The sequence below is a fragment of the Lichenostomus cassidix genome, chromosome 8 (assembly GCF_008360975.1).
Source record: "Lichenostomus cassidix isolate B80296 chromosome 8, HeHo_3.0, whole genome shotgun sequence".
NCBI classification, from domain to species: Eukaryota; Metazoa; Chordata; class Aves; order Passeriformes; family Meliphagidae; genus Lichenostomus; species Lichenostomus cassidix.
Genome location: NC_139489.1, coordinates 29,537,616 through 29,564,848, shown reverse-complemented (window position 1 = coordinate 29,564,848; position 27,233 = coordinate 29,537,616). Strand labels below are relative to the sequence as shown.

Genomic DNA, 27,233 nt, shown 5'->3' with positions numbered 1-27,233 from the left:
TGACCAGCTGACAGTCTGAAGGATTTGGGGCTCCTCCTTGCAGACACATCAGATGCAGCCCTGACATCTGGACGCCTCCCTCCAGCCACACTGACAAGCCTCACATACTCCTCGTGTCAGGGGTTCTGCAGCTTCCTGGGCTCAGAACAAACACAGATGGAGCACAAGCAGCAGCAGCGATTAAAGTTACTTTCCTTTACAATCACACCTAAAAATACCATCTTCTAATCAAGTTCATATGGCACCGGCCCCGCCCCATTCAGAAGTCTGAAAGTTTGTGGCTTAGTAAGCTGGAAACAGCAGGAGCTGGATTTATGTTTACAAAATAGGTAGATGCTACCCCAGAGAAGTAGATGTATGTCTACTACAGAATGTAAAGCTGGATGAAACACGTGTCACTTACAGGAGAAGCTCCCAGATGGCTCCTGCCACTTTCTTTTCCTGATTTACAGAAGTGCTGAGCACCTGAGCACAGTCAAAACCCAGCTGGAAATTTGGGGAGAGCATCAAAATCGTCAGTTCCCAAAAATATGAAGCACCAGGTTTGTCAAGCCTCAAATTAGCAGCCATAACTCCTCATGCATGAAATCAAACAGCAGCACAGGATCTCATCAGCAGGAAGATCAGCTCAGTGATGATGACCTGCCAAGCACAGAGCTCTGTAGCTTGGCAGGTGTACAGGAAATCCCAGAAGGAAAGAAAAAAACCCAAACAACCAATCTGGGTTTTCCTACTGAATGAAGCCAGTAGAAAAATACACCAAAAATAAGTCTTTGCACCCTGGCCTCCTTCAAGCATCAGCAATGAGTTCAGGGCTTCAGATCCGTGAAGCTTTCCACTCATACTCAAGCCTGTAAGGTACGAAGTTGTGTTTGCTTTGCCCACAGCGGGGAACAGCTGTCAGCAGCTATGGGCTTTGCCGCTTCTTCTAGCCTGCACAGAGGGCAAACATGGAAACAACAGGGTTTAGTCCAGCAGGTGAACATGGGTAGTGGTTGGAAACCCTTCCCACTCGCCTCCTTCCCTTATTCCACCTCTATGGCCTCCAAACCCTTCCCTCCCCTGCAGGACATGCCTGAGCTGCTCAAAAGAACATCTAAAGAGAGGTAAACATGTTTCCTTTGGCTTCATTCACAAAAAAACCCAAAACCAACCAAACAAAAAAATAGCCAAAAAAACCCAAAACAAACAAACAAACCCCAAAAAACAAAAAAATCCTTCATGTATTTTGGCTGCAGTTTTCTCAAAATGGCAACTTGGGGCAGATGCTCAGCATGGAAATTTCAGACTGGCAAAGCCTCATCTGCAACTGCAAGCACTGGAAAGTGTCTAAATTACATTTAATTTATTTAAATTTATTTAAAAAATAAAAAAGACTAAATTACAGTGACAGTACTTTACAGCATACCCTTAAAGAGCAAAAAACCCTTTTTTCATTTCTTTTGCAAAGACCCTGCCATTAAATCTTCGCCTGGGGATGATAAAAACTTGCTGTTGCCCTAGTGTGATCACTGCAATATGTGGAATATCAAGTGAAAGATCCTCTGTATCATGCTCAATAAAAGCAAGCTGGTCTTTAGACAACGTTCACCCATGGTATTTAACATCCCCAATCCTGCTCCAAGGATCAGGTCTCCAGTTACCAATGTCACAACACCCTGCAGAGAATCACAGCACAAGCAGCAACTGTGGTTTCAGGCAGAGGAAGGAAAATACCACATGAAGCTTTAGAAATGCCTTCCTGAGACAGGAGATGAGGGGCTGAGAGAGACGGATGCTGAGTGGCAGGATGGCGCTGGTATCTTTTGTAAATTTGAAGCAGTGACACCCGTGTACCTCTGAAAAGAGTAAGGAAAAGCTCCTTGGCAGTCAGCAAGTTTCCAGATATGGCACATGAGGGTGGTTTGTTTAGCTGAGATCCCAGGCACAACAAATCAAAACCCAGCAGTAAATGGGCCATCCCAGGAAGCAAGCAGGGATCTGGCATGCACAGCCAGAGGTGCCCTCTGAGCCCTGTAAAACCTGGAGCTCCCTTCACACAGAACATAAACCTCTGGGGGGAACCCCACATCGTTTTGTAACATAAAGTAGTTGTAAGTATTTTTTTCTCAGTCTGGATGTGAAAGCATTTAGTGACAGGCTGAGGGAGCTGGGATTGCTCAGCCTGCAGAAGAGAAGGCTTAAGGGAGACCTTGTTAAAGCCTTTCAGAACTTTAAGGGGGCTTATAAAAAATGAAGGACGGATAGATATAAAAAAAAGGGCGGATAGTGACAGGACAAGGAGGAGGCATTTTAAACTGCCAGAGGCCAGGGCTGGATGGGATATTGGGAAAGAATTATTCCCTGTGAGGGTGGGGAGGCCCTGGCACAGGGTGCCCAGAGCAGCTGTGGCTGCTCCTGGATCCCTGGAAGTGTCCAAGGCCAGATTGGACTGGGTTTGGAACAACCTGGGATAGCAGAAGGGGTCCCTGCCTATGGCAGGGGGTGGGACTGGATGGGCTTTAAGGTCTGTTTCCACCCAAACCATTCCTTGATTCTATGATTCCATGATCCTGGGTGCTCAAGGGTGCAGCTGCTCCCCAGTACGTGGGTCAGTCATTAACTCTGCCTGCTAGGATCCATCAGCAGCTGGAGCTGCTGCAGGGGCTGTCCCTGCTCTGAGGCTTGGCACAGGCTGCATCTCCTGGTCCTGCCTGGTCCCATGTCTTCACTTTCCTGGACCTTTGCTTTAGCTTCGCTTGCCTACACCGTAAAGAAGCAGGAACAAGGATTATCTTACGATGTCTGGACCACAAACAGTCCTTGTGAGGACCAGCACGCCCCGCACACAATAGCCTACACAGAATTGAGATGTCAATGACCTTTTCTGCAGGTTGCCTGTTGCAATGCATGACAGCCACACCCAAAACGTGCCCTGACCCTAGAAACACAACACGGAATGAACCTGGAAAAACACCAGCATTTGGGGAGCTATGAACAGGCTGTCCTACAGTGTTACCAAAGATCTCCTTACAAGCCCTCTGTGGTTTGAAAAGGCATTACTGGTGCTGGTGGTGGCTGGGAGAGCCCACAAACTGCCAGGGACTGCCATGGGTGGCTTTTCTCAGCAGAAACTTGCATTGGGAGGATGCTCCATGATCACTCTTTTAGCAGTGACATGTGAAAGAACCAACCTGGAGATCAGCTGATGGACTCACTTTGCATAAACCTCCAAAGCAGAATTCCTTGTGGACGACAGAGCATGGCTGGCTCCTGGGAAGGTACAGAAAGTGGACAGCAAGCCAAAAACCTGCTGCTCTTTTCCACTGAGGAGTGGAGTTGCTCACCCTGTGGCTGCAGCTGTGCCAGCATGACAGCTACAGGCTTAGAACACCAATCTCGTCACAAACAGCACCCAAAAGGTAATTTCGATCACTATTTTTGGCTTAAAACATTTATTAAGAAAATAACTACTCTACTCCTGATCTCACTTGTTTCCTAAGAGAATTGCAACCATACAAAAACAATCTACATACTTTTGAAAACTATACTGCTATTAACCTCTTACTCATGTATTCAGAAGAGCCCAAGACTCAGTCTTGCTTTTGTTTTCTGCTTCCTGCACTGCAGCTAAGACAACTCCCTAGCTTAAAAAAATGCAATTAAAAAAGATGCAATAACTAATTAACAACTTTGGTAACACTACAATGACCTAAATATTTTAGCTTAAAGCTTCACTACTACCCAAAGTGTAAGAGGAACTACTTGGTCAGACCTATTAACAAATATCACAGAAGCATGAAAATTAAAGGCTTATGAATTCAAGATTTAACACTTAATAAACAGCTAGAGAAACAAAGTCTCTAAAACCATTGGTTCTACATACTAAGATAAGCTTCAGTGTAGAATCAGCAGTAAATTTTTTTTTACATGTAAGACTACTAGAAAGACACAGGATAATGATTTTAGGAGACCCAGGCAGGCAAACCCTTTCTTCTCACAAGTTTGAGCCATTTGCACAAGTTTTAATCTTGCTTTGATGGAAGAGTTGGCCTTGTTTCATCACTGTCCTTTAACTGCAAAAGCAAGTAAAATGCTTGCAAGTATGTTCAAAAACTTGAAACCACTGTTCATTGTTGTCCAAGTGTGATGAGAACAGTGTGGTTATTCCATGCAAAGGAGAAAGCTGTACTTTAAAATGTCTATCAGAGGCAAAGATTGTCTTACAAGTTGTGGCCAAACTGCAGTAATTTAAGAACTTCCAGTCTTCAAGATTTTGGAAAATATCAAGTACAAAGGCATAGCACACTTACAGTGTGCCTCTCAATTACGGATATTGGGGCAAGGATGAGCCTGTTTCTCACCTTTTCTATTGAGATATTCTTTCCATTGATCCTTGTGCCTGATCCAACACTGTATGCAGTTTCTTCTACAGTGCCAAGCATGAAAAACACCATGTACCTTCCCGTACAACCCTGTGGTTTCCCTCCCCTCACACTACCCAAGAAAAGACCAGAAAAAAGCCACCTTCACTTCAGACCCAGTGATGCATCTTTAAGGGTAGTTCTTGTATATGAGCTGCTTTGGTGGAGGGGTTTGAGATAATCCTGCTGAACAGGCACAGAGCCTAACACAGCTCTGGGACACAAAATGGAGAACTCAGATTTCTGGGTTTAGGAAAACCTCAAGCCATTTATAGAAGGTATGTGGGGTATGATCACAGACAATCCTTCTACTGACAAACTAATAAATGAAAACTGAAAAATTTCACCTCCTGCTTTGATTAGGGAAACCTGTTGCAAGGTAACATGGCTGGGAACTTCCAAAATTGCTCATGGAGCTTTTGATAGAAGTTAATAATGGACTATTTGATCAAAGGAAATTGAACAGAGAAGGTATACACTGCCTTAGGCTCCCGAAACTGAATCTGAAAGTTACCAACGACAGGAAATTCTGTTCACACTGGGTGGCAAATACCTTTCCCATCAATCTCATCCCTGTATGCCTTTTGCTTGCATTCTGTTGAGGTAAGAAAAAGTGCTTGGCCCCTTGAGTTAAAGGCTGTAAAACCCAAAGAGAAGTTGCCTCTCTTTTCCAGCAGAGGCAGGCACCATTTATCAAAACTATGGGATGAAAATCTGCCACTGGCTCCAAGAGCAACAATCTTTCTGAGCACTAAAACTTCTAAGAAAACAAGTAAAGCCAAAAGGATTTTCCTTTAAAAATCTCATTTCTTACAGTCTTCAAGAACTTGGAAACTTTGCAAGGTGCATATAATAGAATCTTACATGCTTATTGAAACCTGAATTTCCTGCATGTTTTACTTCACTTCATTCTTCAGTAGGTATTTATTTATCCCTATTTGGCTTGAACTAGATGGTACTACCATGAATTCTGGATTTAATGCATGTTTGTGAAAGAAAATATTACTCTGCCTATTCCTTGTATTTTGGGAGTTGCAGATAAATCCAATTAGCTTTTACCATAAACCTCACCAGGTGAAAAAGAAAAGCATCCTCTAACAGCTACAAAGCAGATGCTGTTAAGTCCAGAGAGACCCCACACTTGTAGAATTTGGCTGGAATGACCTTAAAGCCCATCTCACTCCACCCCCTGCCAGGAGCAGGGACACCCTCCACTAGACCAGGAAGTTGCTCCAGGCCCTGTCCAACCTGGCCTGGGACACTTCCAGGAATAGGGCACTCCTGCTCTGTGTGATGCCACAGCCATGCTCACCTGCAGAAAATGGAAGAGGGAACGTCTGGAACACAGCACAACACAGCTTGGAACAGGCTGGGAGCAAAGGCAGGGAGTGCAGCCAGATTTGTACAGAACCCTGCTGGACTTGCAGTCACAAACCAAAATCAAAACCAGAAGGATAAGCGACAGTTTAAAGCAGAAAATCCAACATCCAGTCTGAGTGCCTATCCAAAAAAAGGCCAACTTTTTCACAATTAATTCCAAGTCATTCTTCCATTCTCCAGCACTCCTGCTCCTGGTTCTGTGCACACTGGCTGAGAATTTCACTCCAGAGCTGTGCCAGGCACTTGGGTTCTGTCCCTCCACGTCTGTGGGACTTATCTCCATACCACCACTAGAATTTATTCAGCTGGGTTCCTGTAAAGCTAGTTACCCATTTCCTATCTTGTCTTTCAAGTAAAGGGTAAACGCGGCTCCTCTCTTCAGCCTCAGAACTGAGTCTCTCTGCTTCTTCAAGTATGCTGCATTTTGTAGGAACACACCTACAGTGTGTGATTGTTGTGTCTTAATTAACACCATATTGAAATTCCTAAGTGTAAATTCCTAAGTAAATTCCAAAACAAATGGCTAGAAAGAAGTTTCTTACAGACATTAAGTAATAGCTTTCACTGTCACCTGAAAAGAACAATGGCTGGAAGGTCTGCCTGGAAAAACTTCCCAAACAATGAGGAAATCCACAGGGTGCATCCCGTGTGCCACAGGGTCACAGCACTGCCACTGTGCCCTCAGCTAGGCTGTCCCACCTGCCTGGGGGAGGAAAGAGATGGAAAAGAAGGGAAGGAAGAACCTTCATTTAAACAAATAAATCCAAAGCAAATGCCTACAAAGCCTCATCCACTGTACAGCTGTATGTTCATAGAAAAGGGTAGCCGGGATATGGTAAAGCACATCAAGCACCTTTAAGAATAAACAACCTTCAGAGAAGTGTGATATTTCATATGCTGAACTGTTTTGGAGATGCACCTGTTGAAATTACTGGTGTTGGGTGCTTGAAATCTCTCCACTTCTGAAAATTTAAGAAAAATTAGTCCTAACACACGACATGTCACAGAGCAGAGCTGGGTGCCCCACTGCTTCTGCTGCTGAGATTGCACAAATGGAAAACCATCGAGTTGAAGGGCATTCCCACCTTTGCCCACTATGAGATCAGCATCCTTGATTGTTTCCTGTCTGATAGCAGAGACCCTGCAACACTTTCCCATCAGCAATGATGAAACCTCTGGCACAATTTCTCAGGACATACCACTAAATTGCTTTAGCAGGCACTTTCAGCTCATTCCCGAATTTCAGGAGTGCACCCCGGGCCTGTAACTCCCCACCACCGCCCTGGGCTGCTCCCTCTTGGGTGTAGCACTCCTTAAGCATCACTAGACAATTCACCCAACAAGCAACTCCCATCATAAGTTTAGCCCATGCCTCATCAAACTGAGAGCACAAATTTTTTTAATAAACTCTTTTCACATGACCAACTCCCATTCTCCTAATTATTACTGTCATGTTTTAAACTCCATTTCACTCACATCCTGAATAATCCCCATGTAGTCCCACCAAAACCCTATAAAGCAGGATTATCTCTGCCACAAATCATCTTTTTCAAGGCCTCAGTCCAAAACCTAGAGCAATTACCATAAAACTTTCATTTTGGAGAGCTCTAAATCATTTTATTGCTCACAATGTGTGTGTATTTAAAATATCTTATTGATCTTAAATTGGTGGAAAAATGTATTTTTCCATAGGTCTGGTTAGAAAAGCAGGCTCATGCTGCACAGCACAGAAGACACCTCTGAAACTGCTACGGTTCCAGAGTAGCAATGCTGCAGTGCATGTGGTCTGGCTTTCTCCCACCCTTCCCTAAACATCCTCCACACCCATTCTCCCAGAGGCCACAAACTGTCCCCGGTGCTCACAGGAGTCCCTGCTGACTCATTTTCCCATTATTTCACTATGACATTCATTTCTTTCAGGTAGGAGTAAGGAATATCAAGTCTTGACCTTTTATTCACAATTTCATCCCACAACAATGACTGATTTTCATTAATTTCTACTCGACAAAGACAAAAGATGTTGCGATGGCTTGCAAAATGTAACTTCACGACATATAAAGACATATAGTTTCTTAATATAGAGATTTTCTGAGTGTAAGAATTGTTTCGCAAAGCAATTTCATCCCCAAGTAAGTGTTTAGGCAGGTGATTCAAACTTCACAGGGAAGATCCCTGCCCCTGCAGCTTCAAACACAGCCTCAATTTCCCTGTGAAGACCACCTGGAAAATCACACACTGGCATTGTCTGTTCTCCTCTTAGGCATTGTTTGCTGTAGGGGATGCACATTACCAGGTCAATAATCACATTTGCTGACTTTCAGGTCATGATATTACCCAAGATACTGCCCCATGTACAACCATACGCAGCTTTGCAAATCTGCTGGTTCAATCCAACCACTTCTTCCCTAAGAGCACGGAAGCTGGAAGCAGTTTCAGGTGGAAATCCCAGCCTTTGCAATCAGTAAGTGAGACACCGTGTGGGATCCCTTCCTGGCTTTCTCTGGGATTCATTTCTTCAGCTTGTCTGACAAGGCTCACCCCTCATTCACCCACGGCGATTCACAGACAGGCACTACCTGGGGGTGCCTGTGCTAAGGACAGGTTCTTCAGGGGTTACAGAGGCACCTGTTTGACTGGGTTTGCATATTTTCAACATCATTTTACATCTCACATAATTCATGTCCTTGTTCGGTTCTCCTTTCATTCCACAAGCAACGTGAGCAGACAGATTTTTGGAAGTCAGAACATCTGTAGAACTGTACCTGTATTGATGTAGAAGCTGTAACATGGAATTGTGGACTATCTAGAGTTGGAACAGACCCACAAGGATCATCAAGTGCAACTCCTGCCCTGCACAGGACATCCACCCCCCTTTAATGCTCAGCCCCTCATTTCCATTCATTACACTGTGCTTTAGCTTAAATATTGTCTGAGTAAACTACAAGGCTTTACAACCCATTTAATTTCAGACAAATTAAATTATCATTATGGCAACAAGAAATTAAATTACACCATCATGAAAACAATTATGAACTAGACCAAGCTCTCATTTGAAGTAATACTTAGGATTTCCTGTCTTGAGGCTACTGATATTTGGGGCAATATGAGTGAACATCCCAAAATGCATAAAGTTTGGAGAGTGTTGCTGGCTCCTTGTGCTTGCTGTCTCACCACCTCCATCTCCAGTGCTGTCCCATTCCAGCACTGTGGACTGACAGTTCTGCTGACAAAAAGCAGGTCTTTCCCTTTCTTTTTCTTACTGAGAACACCTCTCAGAACCACCTGTGGAGGAAGGCAACCCCAAAAGCTGCCATCCCACCAGAAAAACACACCTAAGCTTCTCAAAGCCAGCCAAAACACATGCTGCTTATTCAAGCTATAGATTCAGTGCTTCCCCGTGGTCCCTCTTGGAATGAGGGGAGCTCACCACAGAGCTCCTCTGCAAGTACATCACACCCAAGTGTGTAAGACAGACAAGCAAGGACTGAATCTTACAGACTCCAAACTGACATTAGCACTAGGTTTGGTGAGATGTTTGGACTACACTCTCTTTCCATTTAAGATGCTCTTCCTGATTCTTTTTCCTCCTTGGAAGTGCTAATTCACAGGCAGCCTCTGTGTAAAGTTCCTCATTAATTATTTTTCCAAGCAGGAACTTACAGTGGGGGATCCTCAGTCACAGCATGAACAGCAGATGTGAGCCAGGGGATGAGCACAGGATTTTAATTCCACAATGATTTCCCTCTGGCTCTTGCCTGTGCAAAGATGTGATGGGCAAACAAGAGCTGCGTCTGGAGTGCTGCAAAGCTCTCAGCACAACCAAGGCACCCTCCTTGGGAGCTGAAGGCAAGTCTCAGACACACACATCCAGCCCCTCTTCACACATAGAGATTTCCCAATCCTTGGGCATTAGCTCCCAATTCTAATTCTAGATGATGTCCAGGGCAAAGACCCATACGACTTCCCCTAAACTAATAAGCTCCTAATTTTTTATTTTTTTTTTTTTTCAGTAGACATCAACCTGTTCAGGTGTTCACAATTTAGGGACTAGAAGCTTGAAATGCTGAACTGTGGAAATGCAATTTTGGCTGCAGCATATGGATGAATGTGAAGAAAAATAGAAATCCGTGGGGACTGCACCCTCATGGCTCTGACGGGACTTGAAACCACCCTCAATGGGGCAGAAAAAATGACAATAGTGAGAGGACACTGTCGAAAAATCTCTGTGTGGGAGATCAGTAGCTCTGCTGACTCTTTTCTGGGTAAGAGCCCTTTAATAACTGGACATCCTTCCCACTCTGGGAATCTCTTGAAAGACCCACTGTGATTTCAAAAGAGTCTGAACAGAGGAGTGGCTCAATGTTTGCACTCCCTCTGCACCACAAAAAAAATCCCAAAGCAAAGGAATCCAAGGACAAGCTGGGCTGTGGGCACCACCCAGGAGTCCCCCTCCAGCCCAAATCCTCAGCACAGAGTTTGATGTCCCAGCCCACGAGAGAGGGCTCTCGCAGGCTCCACATGCATCATACATCAAGTGCTGCAGCTGGGCTTCCTTTTCTCATGCAAACTTCTATTCCACTTGTAAATCTCCAGCCTTAAAATTTGCTTTGCAAATACTCTACCTGCTGCCTGACCGATAAGCAGCACAGGTAAGAGTAAGCTGTGTTTCGTACTGAACTACTCAAGTAACTACAACACTCCCTAAACCCCAGAATTAGGCTCTTTTCCTTCATAGTTTAATAGCTGTACACACAATTTAAGCCTTTTTTTTTGTTTGTCTGATCTCCCTCTCCTAACATTTTAGTGGGATAAAGAACTGTCCTTACACTGTCGGACTGGCTTACCTCAATACCCACTTAGCAGTGCCCCCACTGCCTCCAAGGGGCTTGGCAAAGCATCAGCCCGTACGGCGCTGGTTTGATTCACACTGACAAAGCCCTGTGCCTTGGAAGCTGCCGGCTCTGGAGAACGGGGATCTGTCACACGGGCAGACTCAGCCGCAGCGCTCCGGTCTCTCTAAAGTTTCACCGCCTACTTCTAACTCCCTCAGCGAGAACTTCTAAAGCATCCCCTGCAAGAAAGTGCTCCAAACTTCACCAGCCCAACCCCCGCTGTGCCGCCGGCTGCCGAGCGCTGCCCGGGATGCGCGGGGCTCCGGCGGTGCTCCCGGAGCTGCTTTCCCCGAGCCCCGCGGGGATCCCAGAGCGCTGCCGGCGGCACTCCAGGCGCTCCCCAGCCCCCTACCTCGGATGTAGGTGCACTTGCCCTCGTCCAGCGTCGCGGAGGCGGAAGCGCCCATGGCTCGGTGCGGAGCTGCTGAAGTGCCGTTGTCCCGCCGAGCCCGGCCCGGCCCGGGCTGCTCCCGCCGCTTCCTCCGCAGGCACCGCCCCGCCCCGCCCCGCTCCGCCCCGCCCCGCTCCGCCCCGCCCGGCCGTGAGGGAGCCGTGGGGGAGCCGCGGCGGCTTCGGCCCTCAGGCACGCGTGTCTCCACTCAGCCCACAGGCTGCTCTCTATGTCCCCACTTTGCTCTGCCCCGCTGTCACTCGTCGCCGCAAAATCCACATCCCCTTAGGGACACGCTCAGAGCCCCCACAGCTTCCCTAGAGGCCGCTTCGGAGACCGTGGCACAGTGAAACCCCAGTGAAACAGGACCGAAACGCCTCCCCTGGAGGTGTCCGAGAGGCAGCCGGGTCTGGCGCTGGGTGATGTGTGCAGGGGTGGGGAGGTTACAGTGGCAGTGCCGGGGTGATGGTTGAACTCGATGATTTTAGGGGTGCCTTCCAACCTGGATGGTTTGGTGATTAAAGGCCCTGGCACAGGGTGCCCAGAGAAGCTGTGGCTGCCCCTGGTTGCTTTCAAGTGTCCAAGGCCAGGCTGGACATTGGGGCTTGGAGCAGCCTGGGATAGTGGAAGGTGTCCCTGCCCATGGCAGGGGTGGAACATGAATTGAAGGTCCCTTCCAACCCAACCCATTCCATCCTGTATGATTCTGTAATATATGGCTCAGTGTTCAGAGCTGTATTGTCCCACTCTTCCCAGGAATACTGCACATTGCTATTGCATGTTTTCTTCCAGGATGAACAATAAACCTACCCAAGCAGGCACTAAAATACACATCACTTCAGTAAATATTGTCCAGTGACGGAAACAATTTCTTAAACCATGCAAGTGCACCAGCCTGCAGAACCTTAGCACAGCAATGTAAGACAGTATGGAAGAGATATGTGAATTCTCCTGCCCCTGAATAATAATTTCCCATCACACCCAGATGTGACTTTCTGAGGTATTTCCTTCTGGTTTGCTGTTTTTATAACACTAATCCAGCTGACTGGCCACGAGCAGGGTGCCATGCGTTATTGTGCCTCATATGTTTTGTATGGAGCTGATGAGTTGCAATGAATATGGATTTTGCTGACATGCTGGAGGTTCACAGTGACTGGAAGTTACGCATTTTACCCTTAAATACTTTTCATTCAGCTTGTACACATCTGCCACTTGCTGTGAAATTGCTTTCACATAGTTCAGTTTTGCTGATGTAGGGTGTGGGGTTGGTACATTCAATGCTCTGCCACTGGGCTGATCACAAGACAGCAAAACATTTTGGGGTTGAATGTTTTTAAACCAACTCTGAACTTCATCAAATTTCAAATATTGCAGACAATATGTGACACCGAGTTCAGTATGGTGCTAAACAGTCTCTTTTCATCTGAAATTCACGTTCTCTGGGCACACATTGGCTGTACCCAGGTGTAATGGAGCGATTGCTTCCCGACTTTGAGGAGAGCAGGCTCACCCAGAGCATCACTGAGCCAGCATCTCACAAGTCTATAGAGACCTCAGCTGAGATAAAACACTAAATCAACAGCACTTCTAGAGGTCAAATGTGAACCGGGCTCTCGTTTGGATATGTTTGGTTGTTAGGCTCTGCCTAAGAGCTCTTGGTGAGGTGGCTGCTGTGGTTTGGTCATTGCACCTCTGTGAGCTGTATGAGCAGACACCAGTGAGACAATACTGGTTACTGGTGTGCACCTTGAAGGTGTTAACTCAGAGGAGAGAACTTGGGCACTGCTCAGCATAGCACATCTTTTATCAAATGTAGCTGAGGAGCTTTTCATGACGTACAGTCATATGCAATACGCAAATCAGCTCCAGGAGTCTGGAGAGATAAACCATGGAGAATTCAGGAGCCATGATGTGGATTGCAGTTCTGTCCCATCATTTAGCAGATGAAAATATGCCAAATCCCAGAAGCTTCATACCCCAGGTGTCAGAGCGTGCGCTGCATGGGAAACCTGCCTGCCTAATTATGGCTAGGGTAAAAACAAAATGAGAACTGAGGAGTATATTTAGTTATAACATTCTGTACTTTGGTACAACCTGATCCCCAAGATCCCCAGGCATTTCACAAACACTGGCTAACTAAAGGCTGTGATTTCCCTGTTAAGATAGGGAAATGCTGTGTTTTAATGGCAAAAGCTTGTCTTTAGCATCTCAAAAAGACACCATGAGAAGTGTGAGCGAAATCAGGAACAGAGGTGAATGATCCTATTTCTATACTGCTTAAAACTAAAACCATCCTCTCTAATATAAGAAATTTTCCGTATTAGATTTTAGGCTGATGTGATACCTGCACTGCAGCTATTGATGATAAAGTAATACAATCAAAACAAAAATACCACCAGAGCCAAAACAAGTATTTTCCCACTTTTTCTCCTATGAAATCGTGATCTTTGAGGGTTTTTCTTACCTTTACAGCCCCCAAAATTCTGTCTCTAAACACCTGTTTTGTATTATATATTGAAGAGCAAAATGAAAATGAATTCCTGAGTAAACAGGACCGGAAAAAGCACCTCTTTCCCAACAAAGGGATGAAGATTTGTCCCCACTGTGACTTCACTTGTGGCAGAGTGACAAGCAGAGAGAGCTGGTTTCTGACATCACCACAGTCCCAGCTTCCCTCATACCACAGGGCAGTGGAGGTACTGGGAGCTCTGGTACCCAAAAAATCCAGTGCACTGTCACTGCCCTATTCTACTTCGGGAGGGAGGGACGGAGAAAGAGGCTGTCTCCACAATCTCATCCACTTATCTTCCACCGCGATGGAACCCTGACATGCCCCACACATTAAAAGATCCATTCCCAGTGCCATGGGCACACCATGGAATGAATTCCAGGGGCTTTTGGACAAACACACAGTCCTTAACACAACCACAGGGCTGACAATGCAGATGCAGAGGTGTCATCATTGGGGCTACTAAAATCTTTGCCACCTTGCTGGCTCCTTCTCCTTGTGTGATTGTGAAGGGGACAGGCCAAGGAACCAGAGATGTGGTTTGTTATCAAACAGAAGCAGAGACATGGTTTGTTATCAAACAGAAGCATTTAAATGAAAGGTGTGTGAAATCCATTGGGAGAGATGATTCATTATCCAGACCTACCTTACAGGATTTCTCCAAGGGAAAGGAGCCATTTTAAGACCGCTGATTTTGTAGACAGGATAACAAGGTGCTGTTGACACAGCCAGCTGCAAATGTAATGAAACTGTAATGAATAAATAATAATTATCTATTGCTAGAGGAAACTCTTAATAATTATTGTCTGAAAGTCAAAATCGGGTTGCAGATAGTAGTCCTGAGAGATGTGTGACAAAATTAAAAACAGCCCTTTTCTCAGGACGGACTGTTGGTTGAAGTATATTCTGAATCCTTTCCATGTAAGTAAAAAAAAAAATGTTATTCTTTTGAGTTATTTTCAAAAGGTTAGAAGGAGGTCTGAAAATCTAGCTGCTGAAGATACTCTAAGAGAATCACAGCTGTTCTGGCTGTAGACCCAAAAATAACATTTTGATAAAATAACCTTAAAAAAAAGTAAACGGTTGGTGCTATAGCCACTCCCTTATTCTGCGACCAACAGGCATGGAGCAGTGAAAACCCACAACAAAAAAGTGGATTTTAACAGGTTCCTAATCCCAGAACCATGTAACAGTCCAGGTTGGAAGAGACCTCAAATGATCCATTCTTTCTTGGGAAAGGGAGTCTGTGGAGATTATCTAACACCCCATGCCACTGCATCTTGAGAACTTTAGCAACAGAGACTGCCATGCCCCTGAGGAGGTTGTGCCAGTGAGTGGCAGTTCTTGCCATAAAAAAATACCTTTCTTACATTAAGATAAAATGAAAAAGCATGGTGTGGAGACAGTATATGAAGTGCTGCTTCACATATTAACTGAATGTTCCAGGAAAGAGGTAAAAATGGTGTTTATGGTCATTTTTCAGATGAAGAAATAAGATAACCCTTTATTTTTGTAACAAAGTATAGAGGAAAGTCTGAGCTACTCATGAAGGACGAAAAGGAAGGCAAAGGAATATTTCAGTAGCAGATGGTAGTAAAATTATATCATTTTATCTCTAGTTCTACCTTTCGAAGGTTATGTGGATCAAAATATAATCAGGCTGCTGAGTGCACAATTCAGTGCAGGAGGAGGCTTTGCTGTTCCCTGTTATTTTCTTCCCAATTATGTTTATTATGTTGCTCATATTCAACATGCGAACAACATTGATTGGAATACTCATTGAATACCAGTGCTCATAAAAAAATGAATTATAAATTACATTCATCATTCTACACTGCTCGGTTGCAAATTGTTTAGAAATGTCACTTTTGCTCATAAAATTGAATCTGTTACAGAGTCTGAGAGGTTTTTGAAACTTTTCTGCAATAGAATGTTCTCATAATGCATTCTTGGTGACATGGCATAGTTCAGCAGTTCTTTTTAGTAGCATTTAGTAAATATATATACATAAACACAGCCCTAGCCCATAGCAAGGCTCATCAGCTAGACATCAGCACTGCTACAAATCAACAATTTCCATCCTCAGTATCCAAACAACACATATCTTTGTCCTCAAAAAATAAATACTTTCAAGTGGAAAGGTAGAAAGCTTGGGATTAAGGCTCTCTTTGTTTTCCAAATGTGCAGTGGGGTCATGGAAGTTTCTCAGTAAGGAGGACTAGAAGCTTTTCTCTCTGCTGAGATTCTGGAGTGGGAGGATTCGAGCAGCTGGGCCTTTAAGACACCAGGTAAGCACAAAAAAAGAATGCTGCTTCCCCAGAACTGCTTCTCAGAACTGAGTGGAGCAGCACTGTACTCATGGTACACACTCGAGAGGAGCTCTGTTCTTTTGGTTTCTATCCACAAGGGCCCTTCAGTGGCTCCTGGGTTCCCGGTTCTCATGGAGTACAACCAAACACTTGTGAATATATTCTGAGCAAGTGATACTCTTTGCAACCAAATACACAATCTGTTAGCACTTAGGGCACATTATCAACTTGCATTTCAACACTGCTTTTTAAAACAGATTCTAAAACTGATTTATTACAAATAAACAGGTCCTCCCAAGTACAGCCCCAGGCAGCAGCTGTGGAGAAGGAAAAGCACTGCATACCTGGAGTACTTAAGTGAAAAAATCCTCTGAAATCATAATCCCACAAGAACAAGAGACGTTGCCTTACCTTAATGTGAAATAATTTCTCTTCAAGCTCTGTGGTGAAAAGTTTGCCTGGACTTTTCTCCTCCCCTCCCTGGTTTTCCTGTGGGAGTGCTGCTGGCCCTGTCACTGCCATGTCAGGAACCTGATGGAAACACCGTTTCAAACTTACTCTTTTGATGTCAGCCTTGTGGCTCTTTGAAGTTGGAGTCTCCTTCTGGAAGGCTGGAGGGGCAATGCTGGATCTAGAAGAACAGGAAAGTAAAGAGGTGCAGCGAACCCAGCACCACTGGGATTTGGTAAGGGAGTGAAACAGATTGTTAGGAAATGCCATGGGACTCAGGCATCTGGGACAGGAATAAAAACTCTGAATAGGGATGCAAAATTCAAAGTTTTGAAGATGTGGTTCTGGATTTTTTTTCCTATAAAGTAAGGAATCCTAGAGCTGAGAGTCACCTGCAGCTGTTGCATACAATTTGCCTGCCCCAGTGGCCAAAAAAATTACATGGTTTTGTATATATGTAAATCAAAGTAAAATACATGTGTTGAACTTTCCTGTTTTCTAAATACACAAATCATATTTGGTACATTCAGACACCATTTCCTTCTCTGCTTAGTCACTAGTTATGAAATCTGTTAAATGACAAATGCGGTGATCATTCCTGCTCAGCTGCCATTAAAGGCTATATTTTAATTAGTTAGGACATTCATGTCAAAACAGTTGATGTACAGGCCCTCACAAATTCATTGTTAAGGCTCCCTCATTGTCAAACAAGACTCATGCATTTGTTCTCTCACGTGAAAACAGAGGTGGTGCACAGAAAGTAGTGAATAAGCCACAGCTGAGTGCCCTTCCCACTGCCCCGACCTCCCACGGCTACCAAAAGCAAACAAGAAGGCAGGGCACAATCTGCTGATCTCAGCAGAAAATCCAGGATAAAAATCCATCTGCTGGAGATCCAGTGGGTTCTTTACTGCTTCAAATGGGCAGCCACAACTGCTTGGGAAGACCAAAACCTTACTAAGTTGTGGAAATAACTTCATAGGGTGGGATTTGTTGGAGGCAGCCTGGCAACAGGGGAAGGCTGAGGCATCCCACTGCCTCTGAAGAGAATTTAGTGAGGCAAGATGCCAAATCCAGAAATTAAACCTGTAATTTTTCCATCTTAACTAAGGAAATCATAGCGACTCTGCTTAGAGAAGTAAGAAATTCTACTTCAATTTGATTATCGAAGATGTGACCGAAACTTTCTTCCCAGTGAGCTGCTGTTCAGGCATTATTAACAGCCCCTCAAAAGTCCAGCAGGCACAGGCTGCAGAAGTTAAATGATCCTGCAGACATGATTAATGAAGGAGAGGGCTAAATCCCCACGACATCTGGATTTGCTTCTTCTGGCCACAGATGGTTTTGGTTGCTTTTTATTCCAAGTATATTCATTTGGACTAAGCACGAGGTTTAAACACAGCTTTCCTGTTCCAAGTCTCCATTTTCCATCAAGAAGCTTCTCCTCAGGAGCCTATCCAGGAAAGCATATGTAGCAAATGAAGTGGGATTTGCTAGACCATCTTGCACACTGAAGGAGCTGCAAGAGTTCAAAAGGAGACACACAAAGGAAAATGGAATAGTTTGGAATTTTGATGTATTTTCCCCTCTCTGAAGTGATTGTCTCATCTACTTAATTTTCCTTCCAGATAATTTTATAAAATCCTTACCTCTACAAGTTTTTGAACTTACAGTAAATGAAAGTGTTTACAAATTTTCCTGTTCACTGAGTGTAGATACTGAGAGCACAAGTCCATCCACCCAAGCCTGGCTTCTGGGCTGGGAAAGCCACCCAGCAAGCAGCCTCGCAGCAATCCCACACTAATCCTGTCAGTGCTGGGATCCTGTCAGCCTCCTGCTCCTCTCCAGCTCAGCACTCACCCAAAGTGTGCCTGGACAGAAGGAGGGCATCACTTCCTCGGCAGCACCAGCACATCCTCGTGGTGGAGCAGCTAGCAAAAATCTTACCACTTATTTATTACCATGACTTATTTGGGTGATAAAATCTGATCACAGGGTTTTTCACTGTTATTTAGGAGTGTAGATGTAATTAACTGGTGTATTACTGATTTTCTTACATTCACTGTGTTGCCCCTCTGGTTGCTCACGGGGGTAACAATCTGCTTAGCACAGTATTTGCCTTGGGTTCTCTCTTGCCTCTCTAAATAACCAACAGAAGAAACAGCAATGGCCTTGTTTATATAACAGTGATCTATTTAGAATTGATAAAATCTATCAAATCACTAGTAATTCTGGGGTTTTTTTCAAATTAATTTAAATGCCAGGGTTTATTTGGCTTTTATAGGAAAGCATAGTACTTATTAAAAAATTTGCTTGCTTTCAGACACATCCACCATTGCAGGCCCAGCTGTTTTGCTGTGCAGTATTGAACACACTGGCATATTTACTGCATTAAAGCAGTCCTCTGCAGATTAAAAAAACCCTGATTTTATTAGTTTTTTGGATGATGTTTAGCAGAAACCTAGATTCTCCTGGCTACCTATGCAGTTCAACTTTACAAGATTGGTTTTGACCACAGTCAGTTGCACTAATGTGTATAAGTGAACTGCAACTACTGCTTTTCCTTCCTTTTCTATTTCATATTAAAGTCAGCATTTCCGTAGGCACTGGAATCCTCATTTTCCTGACATGAGAGAAAATAACAACATTCTTCTGTTATCCCGACTTTGAAACATGATGATTAAAAGTATTATCATAGATCACAGAAAAATCCAGTTTGGAAGGGACTTCTGGAGCCCATCTGCTCCAAACTTCTGCTGGAAGCAGGACCCTTGAGTTAGACTGTCCAGGGCTCTGTCAAGCCAAACCTTGAATATTTCCAGTGAAGGAAATTTTACCACTTCCCTGGCAACCTAGTGTAACGTTTAATTGTTCTCACAGTGATTTTCTTCTGCTTAAGCCCAGACAGAATTTCTCCTTGGGGCAAGTTGTTTGTATTAGTCTTAATGTGTTTTCCCTTGATGTGTTCAGATGCACAAATTAGCTCTTGTCTGTCTGAATAACCAGCAGCAGAAGCAGCAGTGGCCTTGTTTCTTTTCTGATGGCACAATGGATGTTTAGCAGTTGAGCTACCTAAAGGCTGGCTTTTGCCACATCTTTCAGTAATTACTGGATGAAACTGGGGAGGGTCTTTCAGTACTCTGCTAAGTACCAGAGAGCTCAGGAACACAGAATTGGGCAGGAGACTGAAATTGAGAGTGTTAATGTTCTGTAACAGCCACTCAGCCCATTTTAAAATGAAGCTTTTTGAGCATTTTGTCTGTACAGTATAATTGAGCTGTAAGGATCCCTGCTGTGGACTAAAAGCAATATGCAGACCAAACCTCGGAACCTTGCCAACAATTACCTTTTACTTGGCACACTGCCGAGATTTAAAATCTTGCAAAATTTTAGTCGCCATTTCTCTGGTATATTTCTGTAGCTATTCAAACAACCAATAAAATAAAGGTGGGGGGGGAAGAGATGATAAAAATGTTTAGATTATGGACTAAGCACACATAAGGACCTGGTTATGTTTCCCTTCTCTTTCCCCAAATACCTAAAGAATAACAAGAGGAAATACTAAAAAGAACCAGCAATCTAAACAAAAGTTGTGAGGTCACACTCTGCCTTGTTCCTCCTTCCTTCTCTTTATCGCCAGTCTCTTGGCTGCTGGCTCCCGGCTGAAGGCATTGGCTGCATTGTTAGTCCATGGACAAGAACAATAAACCACAAAAAAGACTGGGGAGGGCTCAATGATAGCTTGAGCCTTTCCAGAATTTGCCTTGTACAAAGCCAAAATCCTCTGAAAAAAAGGAAACATAAGCCAAAATTCATGTGGAACCATGGAATCATGGGATGGTTTGGGCAGGGAGTGACCTTAAAGCCCATCCAGTGCCACCCCCTGCCATGGGCAGGGACACCTTCCACTATCCCAGGCTGCTCCAACCCTTGTCCAACCTTGGACACTTCCAGGGATGGTGAGAATTTCTCCCCAATATCCCATCTATCTCTGCCCTCCATCAGTTTGAAGCCATTCCCCCTTGTCCTGTCCCTCCATCCCTTGTCCCAGGTTCCTCTCCAGCTGTCCAGGATCCCCTTTAGGCACTGGAAGGGCCTCTGAGGTTTCCCCAGAGCCTCCTCTTCTCCAGGTGAACACCCCCGGCTCTCCCAGCTTGGCTCCAGAGCACAGGGGCTCCAGCCCTGGGAGCATCTCCATGGCCTCCTCTGGACTTGCTCCAAGAGGCCCACATCTTCCTTGTGCTGTGGTCCTAGATCTGGGTGCAGTGCTCCAGGTGGGGCCTGTGAAACTCTCACAGCAATGAAACAGGATTGGAGTTTGGATCTTCAGTTTAAAGAGAGCCCAGTTTAGCATCAAGTGACCACCAGTGCCAGCAGGTGAAGAGCAGCCCACCAAGAAGGAAGGGGTTTGAGGAAGAACAATCTGCTTGAAGACAGGATGGGTAGAATTAGCTGCCACTCAGCACAGTTCCCCTAAATGCTGGATTTGCTATGGGAAAAAGAGTCAGCAGATCCTGTCAGTGCTCCAGTGTCCTGGCTCCTGAATGTTTCTGCTGTCTGCAAAAGCCTTGCACGGCTACAGCCCTGAAAATAAACACAGCCCAAGTTGTAACCTCACTCCACACACTGGCAGCACAGGCAGCCAACACTAACTGCAGCAATGTGGAGGCTTTGTGAGGGGATTTTCTAGTTTAACAAGGAACTAATTCACTGCAGAGGCTGGTATCCATGGCTGGGATTGAGGCAGTGGTGTGACACATGAGAAATAAAGGAAGCTGTACACTTCCTACCCAGTTTGCTCTCCCACATCTAATTATGGAGGACTGGTGAGGATTACTCCTCACTGACTGAGGGCTGGAGTTGCTAGCATGAGTGCCAGCAATCAGATTTTCATTCATGTTGAATGCACTAGCTACCAAAACCATGGATGATCTTAATTCTCTGAGGTTATGCAAAATATAACCTCAACCCAAACTGTAAACCAGCTGTTCCCGCCCTGTTTTAATGAGATTTTGTCAAACCAGAAGTTACTCCTTGCTGTCGGGCGCCCTCTCCTGCACGTTCACCTCTGTAGCCGGTGACAGAATCCCTCCTCCTACTCCTTCTTCTCCTCCTCCTTTACAGTCGTTCCATACGAAAGTCACTCCTGACCCAGCGCACCTCCCTGTTTTTCAGACACCCAACTTGTGGCCACTCACTACACTCCAGAAAGCTCCCAGACAATCTTAGCTTTGCTAATGAAGAGTCATCAGGCAATTAGTTTTCTTTACAAAGCAAAATCACTCCAAGCATCCTCAGCTTAAAATCATAGAATCCCAGAATGGTTTAGGTTGGGAGGGACCTTAAAGCTCATCTCGTTCCACCCCTGCCATGGGCAGGGCCACCTTCCACTAGAGTCAGGTTGCTCCAGTCCTTTAACACTTCCAGGGATGGGATGGCCGCAGCTTCTCACCACCCTCACAGGGAGGAGTTTCTTCCTAATATCCCATCTAACCCCGTCCCCCTTCAGCTTAAAGCCACCCCCCTTGTCCTGTCCCTCCATCCCTTGTCCCAAGTCACTCTCCAGCTCTCCCGGATCCCCTTTAGGTACTGGCAGGGGCTGTAAGGTCTCCCCAGAGCCTTTTCTTCTCCAGGTGAGCACCCCCAGCTCTCCCAGTCTTTCCTCACAGGAGAGGTGTTCCCCTCTCTTCTCATCTCTGTGGCCCCATCATGCCTCTTCCAGCCTTCTTGCTGCTCCCGTAGTAAGGCAGCCATAACTACGTGTCAGTGATTTTCCCTGCACTCTGCAGAGGCAAGAAAAAGCAGGAGATTTGGTGTCTCAGCTCCAAATCGGAGTGGTTTGGCCAGAAGGGAGTTCAAAGATGGGGGTGTGGCCTTTGCCTCCTCACAGCAGCAACTCAGCTCCTCCAGCCGAGATTATCACAATCTCAACAAACAGCAGCTCTAGAAATCTGCCTCAGCTATGAGTCCCCTTGCCCTGGTGTGACAGAGAATAACCCACCTCTTCATCTGGAGAGGAAAATCTAGGTTCCAACTCCCACAAAAGGCAAGGAACAGGGCACAAACCCTGAGAAATTTAAGAATTTGTACAAGAGGAAGCAATGTGGGGCTAACACTGAATCACCACACTTTACATCCTCCTCTCAGGCTGATTGCCAAACCACTTTCTCCCCTGCTTCCTTCCTTCTTGTTGTCTTTTTTACACTCTGTCAAGTTGTTCACAAAACTTCCTCATCCCCACTCAGTGTTCCAAGACTTCTCTTTATCATATTTTCCTAGTTTATCATCAGAAAACTGCCAGAAATGAAATTATGTCCTAGAGAATACTAGAGAGTGCTTTGAGTTTTGGCCAATGCTTTGCTGCATCGTTTATGGTATTTGATGCAAATGTTTTAGACTTTTTATTGTAGGCTGGGGATGAGGAGTAGATGCCTGTTTACTGTGGAATTTCACAGATAGTGGCTATTCATGGTCTGTAGGTGCCTTTGACAAATCCTTCTGCACGGTGACCTGTTTGGCTCTTCTCTGATCAACAGCTACACAGTACTACCGTCATTTATTTCACAAGAAAGGACATTAAAAATGTGGGGTTGGCTGCTTTGTTGTATCAGGTGTGTACTTCATAGTTTCACTGTCCAACAGCTCTGTATCCCTGACTTGTTTAGACACAGATTTTTTTTTTTTCCCTCTGTTCCTGCTGGAAGTGTTCAGGACCAGGACACATGCCTGGAACTTCCAGGCCTGGAAGTTTGTGAAAGCTATTCCTCTCCCTTTGTGCTGTAGATTTAGGTCCCCCCCCCTCCCCAGACACACCAACTCACCAGACTTCTCCAAAATCAGCCACTGAAAGTAGTGGGGAAAGGGACCCACCAGGTTTCATGAATTGAAACTGTCTCCTGTGAGATTCACTTCAGTACTCCTGTTCCTGGAACCCAACAGGTAGTTCTGTAAAGAGCACAGAAGTATGAAACAAAGCTCCCAAAAATGCCTACTTTTCTATGGCAGTAAAAGCTTTGGTATCTATTGACAGTTTCATCCCACTGCCCCTTATCTTCTCACTGGAGATGCCTGAAGCTCTATTCAAACACTACTACTTTAATTGATTCCAAGGTTTGAAGTTGGCTTGTTTTCACTTATTTTTTAAGGAAATCTTTTCTATTGTTGCTAAATCATCACCAAAAACCTGATTTTTGTGGCTCACGACAGATATCAACTTTATCAACTTTCTCCCACTTACTTCCACTAACTTCCATCCTTCAGAATCTTCAGCTTTGACCTTTGAGAAAATGCAGTTTCCAGATTCCCATGTTATTTTTGAAAGTAGGTATGATTTATGCACATTAATAATGTAGATACTATGGAAACACTGCCCGAAGAGAATTACTACATTCCCTTTCCTTCCTTCTCAATTTTTTTATTCCAAAGCTGTAATAGAAACAGTTTAAGAAGAAACCCAAACCAAAAATCCCAAAACAATGAAGATGTTTATAATAACTTACAATCAGGTTTTTGGGGTTCTGATTAAATCTGTCAAATCATACCTTCCACTATTTCCATTCCTTGGCTTTCTAAGCTAAACTTCAAATTGTATTGCAGTTTACTTTTAGAAGTTTGGACCTGGGTAGAAACCAGAACTTCAGCTTTAGCTCGCTCCATATACCTGACTTGGATCCAGAGGTTGGAGCAAGTCCAGAGGAGGCCATGGAGATGTTTCCAGGGCTGGAGCCCCTCTGCTCTGGAGCCAGGCTGGGAGGGGTGGCGGTGTTCACCTGGAGAAGAGACGGCTCTGGGGAGACCTGAGCCCCTGCCAGTACCTAAAGGGAATCCAGAAGAGCTGGAGAGGAACTGGGGACAAGGGATGGAGGGACAGGACAAGGGGGAATGGCTTCAAACTGAGGGAGGGTAAATTCAGAGCTAAGATAAGAAAATAATTTTTACAATGAGGGTGGGGAGGCCCTGGCACAGGGTGCCCAGAGAAGCTGTGGCTGCCCCTGGATCCCTGCAAGTGTCCAAGGCCAGGCTGGACACTGGGGCTTGGAGCAGCCTGGGATGGTGGAAGGTGTCCCTGCCCATGTCAGGGGGTGGCACTGGATGGGCTTTAAGGTCCCTCCCAAGCCAAACTGTTTTGAGATTCTGTGACCAGAGCTCTCTTGCCACTTTAGCCAGTTCAGAGGCAGAGAGGGCAACGCAGAACACCTGAAGTGGGTGCTCAGCACAAGCAATGTGGGGAAAAAAATCCCAGCTTTAATGTTATGAGTACAAAAAAGGCTTTTTTCAGCAGTAGTCACCATTGTGCATCCTCCTGTTGTGCATTCATTGCAATGTCTGTCATTCCCAGTCACACCAGCCACATAATAGAGTTCTTCAGTTTTTATTGTCATTGTGCTCCCACTGTTATGTTAATTAGATTAAACCAGGCTCCCACTGAGGCTGTAACAATGATAAATAAACATTGTAGTAATCTGTCAGCTCTCTCTGAAATGGCTTTCCATGGCTTTGGAGATGTGCTGTCCCGATAGACCACACTGCTGTGTATTGTAAATAATCTGCTTTGATCACACTTGCTCACATACATTGTAATAATCAACACTGAAAAATAAACTCCTAATGACTCACAACCTGAGGCACATTATTGATCTTTCCAATCAGCTACCATGAAGGGGGTCATGGAAACACAATGTATTAATGCTGCTGTTTTTAACTATACAAGACAAACATTGTGGGGGGAGAGGTCCTGGCAAAAACCTAAAATGACTATACATTAACACTCATCATTTTCTTTGTCTGGAAAGATTGGCTTGTTCCATCATTCCCTTTAAGCCTTAAATTGGTTGTAGCCTTTCCACTGATCATTTTAAAGATAACAGTAAATTCTGACAACTTTTAACATAGACACTCAGTTCTGTGGGATTTCACTTCCAGGCCATTAACTCCTAAATCCATATTCTGACAGATTTTCTCTGAGGAAAAGAGAACAGTGCAGGAGTAAGGGCTAAACTACTTTTCTTGTCTTACTGTACAGAGACACTCAGCAACACAGCTTTCCTCATTCCAGACCCTGGGGAGAATTAGGACTTCACAAATCCAGGTTCTTTGCAAGTGCTGTGGAAACCATTATTACAAAGGGTTCTGTACTTCTCACTAGCCCTGTGCCTCATTTCAGTGAATCCCAAATGGTTTAAGTCCTCTGTAGTCAGTGTGTGTGTGTGTTGATGTATGGACATCTGCTGTATCCATAAACCTGTATTAGCCCATTTCTCCTCCTGCTGCAAATCTGAAGCAGATGTGTGAGGCTGTAGAGAATAGGTGAAGGCTATTATTTCTGCAAACTGTGTTCTTGCTGCTGTTTGGGAGGCAGATATTTGCCAAATAGCAGAACCTCAAACTTAAAGAGCAAGCAACAGCATACAGCCGCGATCTTGCTTTTCCATCCCTTGGTTTGAAACTAATCAAAGAAGAGGGGAAGTGGAACCCAAAAAGAGAAATTATTTCTTCTTTGGACTTCTACCCTAATATGATGCCCATCCCCAGCACCTACCAAAGTCCACTGCAGTTCCCTAATTCATAAGGCTGACAACGGTGATCTTGGAAAGAAACTCCAACTGCAAAATCCTACATAACATGGTAGGCTGAAATGTGCATGCAATATGCTCCAGCACCCCAAATAAATCAGAGTTCAGATCTGTGGAACCCAAACCCAAGGGCTGTCCAGGCTGCAACAGCAGAGTAGTCAGGAAACTCTAACCATTTAGAGAGCAGAGCTGTGTTATGAAGAAATGGGCGCAGCTGCTTTGGTGAGTCACATGTGGGTTTGGAATAAGAACCCAGCTGGCAAACACCTATTTTCCATCATTTCTTGAGGTCACTGCTGAACTTCAAGTAATGGAAAAAACAGATGAGTTATAAGCAAACCTCCCTGAGTTATGTTTGAAACACACAGCTCAAGGATAGTCTTGCAAAATTCAAGCAGCCTCTAGAAAGTGAGGCACAATCATCTACTGAGCTTCTCCACTCAGAGAAACAGTCGGGTTGGGGATCACAGGCTTTGCCCAGCTACTAAACAAAGTATGTCTGTGCTACAGGAAATCTTCTAAAATAAGGTATAAAAAGAGGGAGGGAGCAGTCAATAATTTCCGGAAACTGATGCTTAAGCCAAGAATTACTAAAATGTATCCTGATTATTTTTTTTCCAGGATTTTTTCCCCTTCCCTTTTTTTTTTTTTTCTGCCTTCTCCTTCTCCATGTCTCTTTTAAAAAATATGCTTTTGGTCACTACATTGTAAATTTTGCTCACTACTTGTAAAGATCAACACAGCAGACCAAATCATCCTCATACTTATTTACCTTTTGCATGATTTTCAGTGCAAGCATAAACTTTTGATGATTTCAGCAAAGGTTCCTAGTTGGGCCATTCACTGGCAGAAAAATAAATCTGTATCTGCAGAAAAAGGTCTGTATTTGATTGTATCTGTCTCATGCTCCACGAGAGGGCACCAGATAATTATCTTAAATATCACCCAGGCAGCTGTTGTGTTAACGGCTGTTAATTGCAACTAATTAGAGATCAGCAGATGTATTAATCAACGACAAGTCAGCACTCAATACAGAAACACTCAGTGGCATTGTTTCCATCTACACTCAGTCTCCAGCTCCTGTTTTGGATCCCGAGTTGTGTGTAGGTATTGCTTCTCCCTCCCAATATGCTCCCATTTCTAACCTTGCTGCTGTCCTGTCTTGTGTCACACACCTAAGATACTGCACATATTTAAAATATTGCCCATAGCCCTAGGATGAGAACAGCCAATGCTAAATTTGTTTTCCAGGGCACAGCATGATTTTTTCACCACAAATGAAAAGTTCACCAGTGCAAGAGACAGCTTTACCAAGGGTTAGTCTCAG

General features: G+C 44.6%; 1 protein-coding gene and 2 long non-coding RNA genes across 3 annotated transcripts in view; 1 reads left to right on the top strand and 2 right to left on the bottom strand.

Moving 5' to 3' along the window:
• Positions 1–11,161, bottom strand: part of NIBAN1 (niban apoptosis regulator 1) — a 55,534-nt gene extending 44,373 nt beyond the window's left edge. Inside the window, exon 1 of the mRNA XM_085068695.1 lies at positions 11,028–11,161. Within this exon, the coding sequence (XP_084924821.1) occupies positions 11,028–11,082 (55 nt within the window). The 5' untranslated portion in view covers positions 11,083–11,161. The remainder of the gene's footprint in view (positions 1–11,027) is intronic.
• A 58-nt stretch (positions 11,162–11,219) lies between these two features.
• Positions 11,220–14,091, top strand: LOC146434237 (uncharacterized). The gene is made up of 3 exons (XR_014853874.1): positions 11,220–11,473; positions 11,859–12,066; positions 13,587–14,091. It is a non-coding gene; the product is annotated as an uncharacterized LOC146434237 (long non-coding RNA).
• Positions 14,092–14,219: 128 nt separating this feature from the next.
• On the bottom strand, positions 14,220–26,808 carry LOC146434236 (uncharacterized). Its single transcript, XR_014853873.1, has 3 exons — positions 26,679–26,808; positions 16,443–16,515; positions 14,220–14,307 (listed from the first exon to the last, which is right to left on the bottom strand). It is a non-coding gene; the product is annotated as an uncharacterized LOC146434236 (long non-coding RNA).
• Positions 26,809–27,233: the final 425 nt, after the last annotated feature.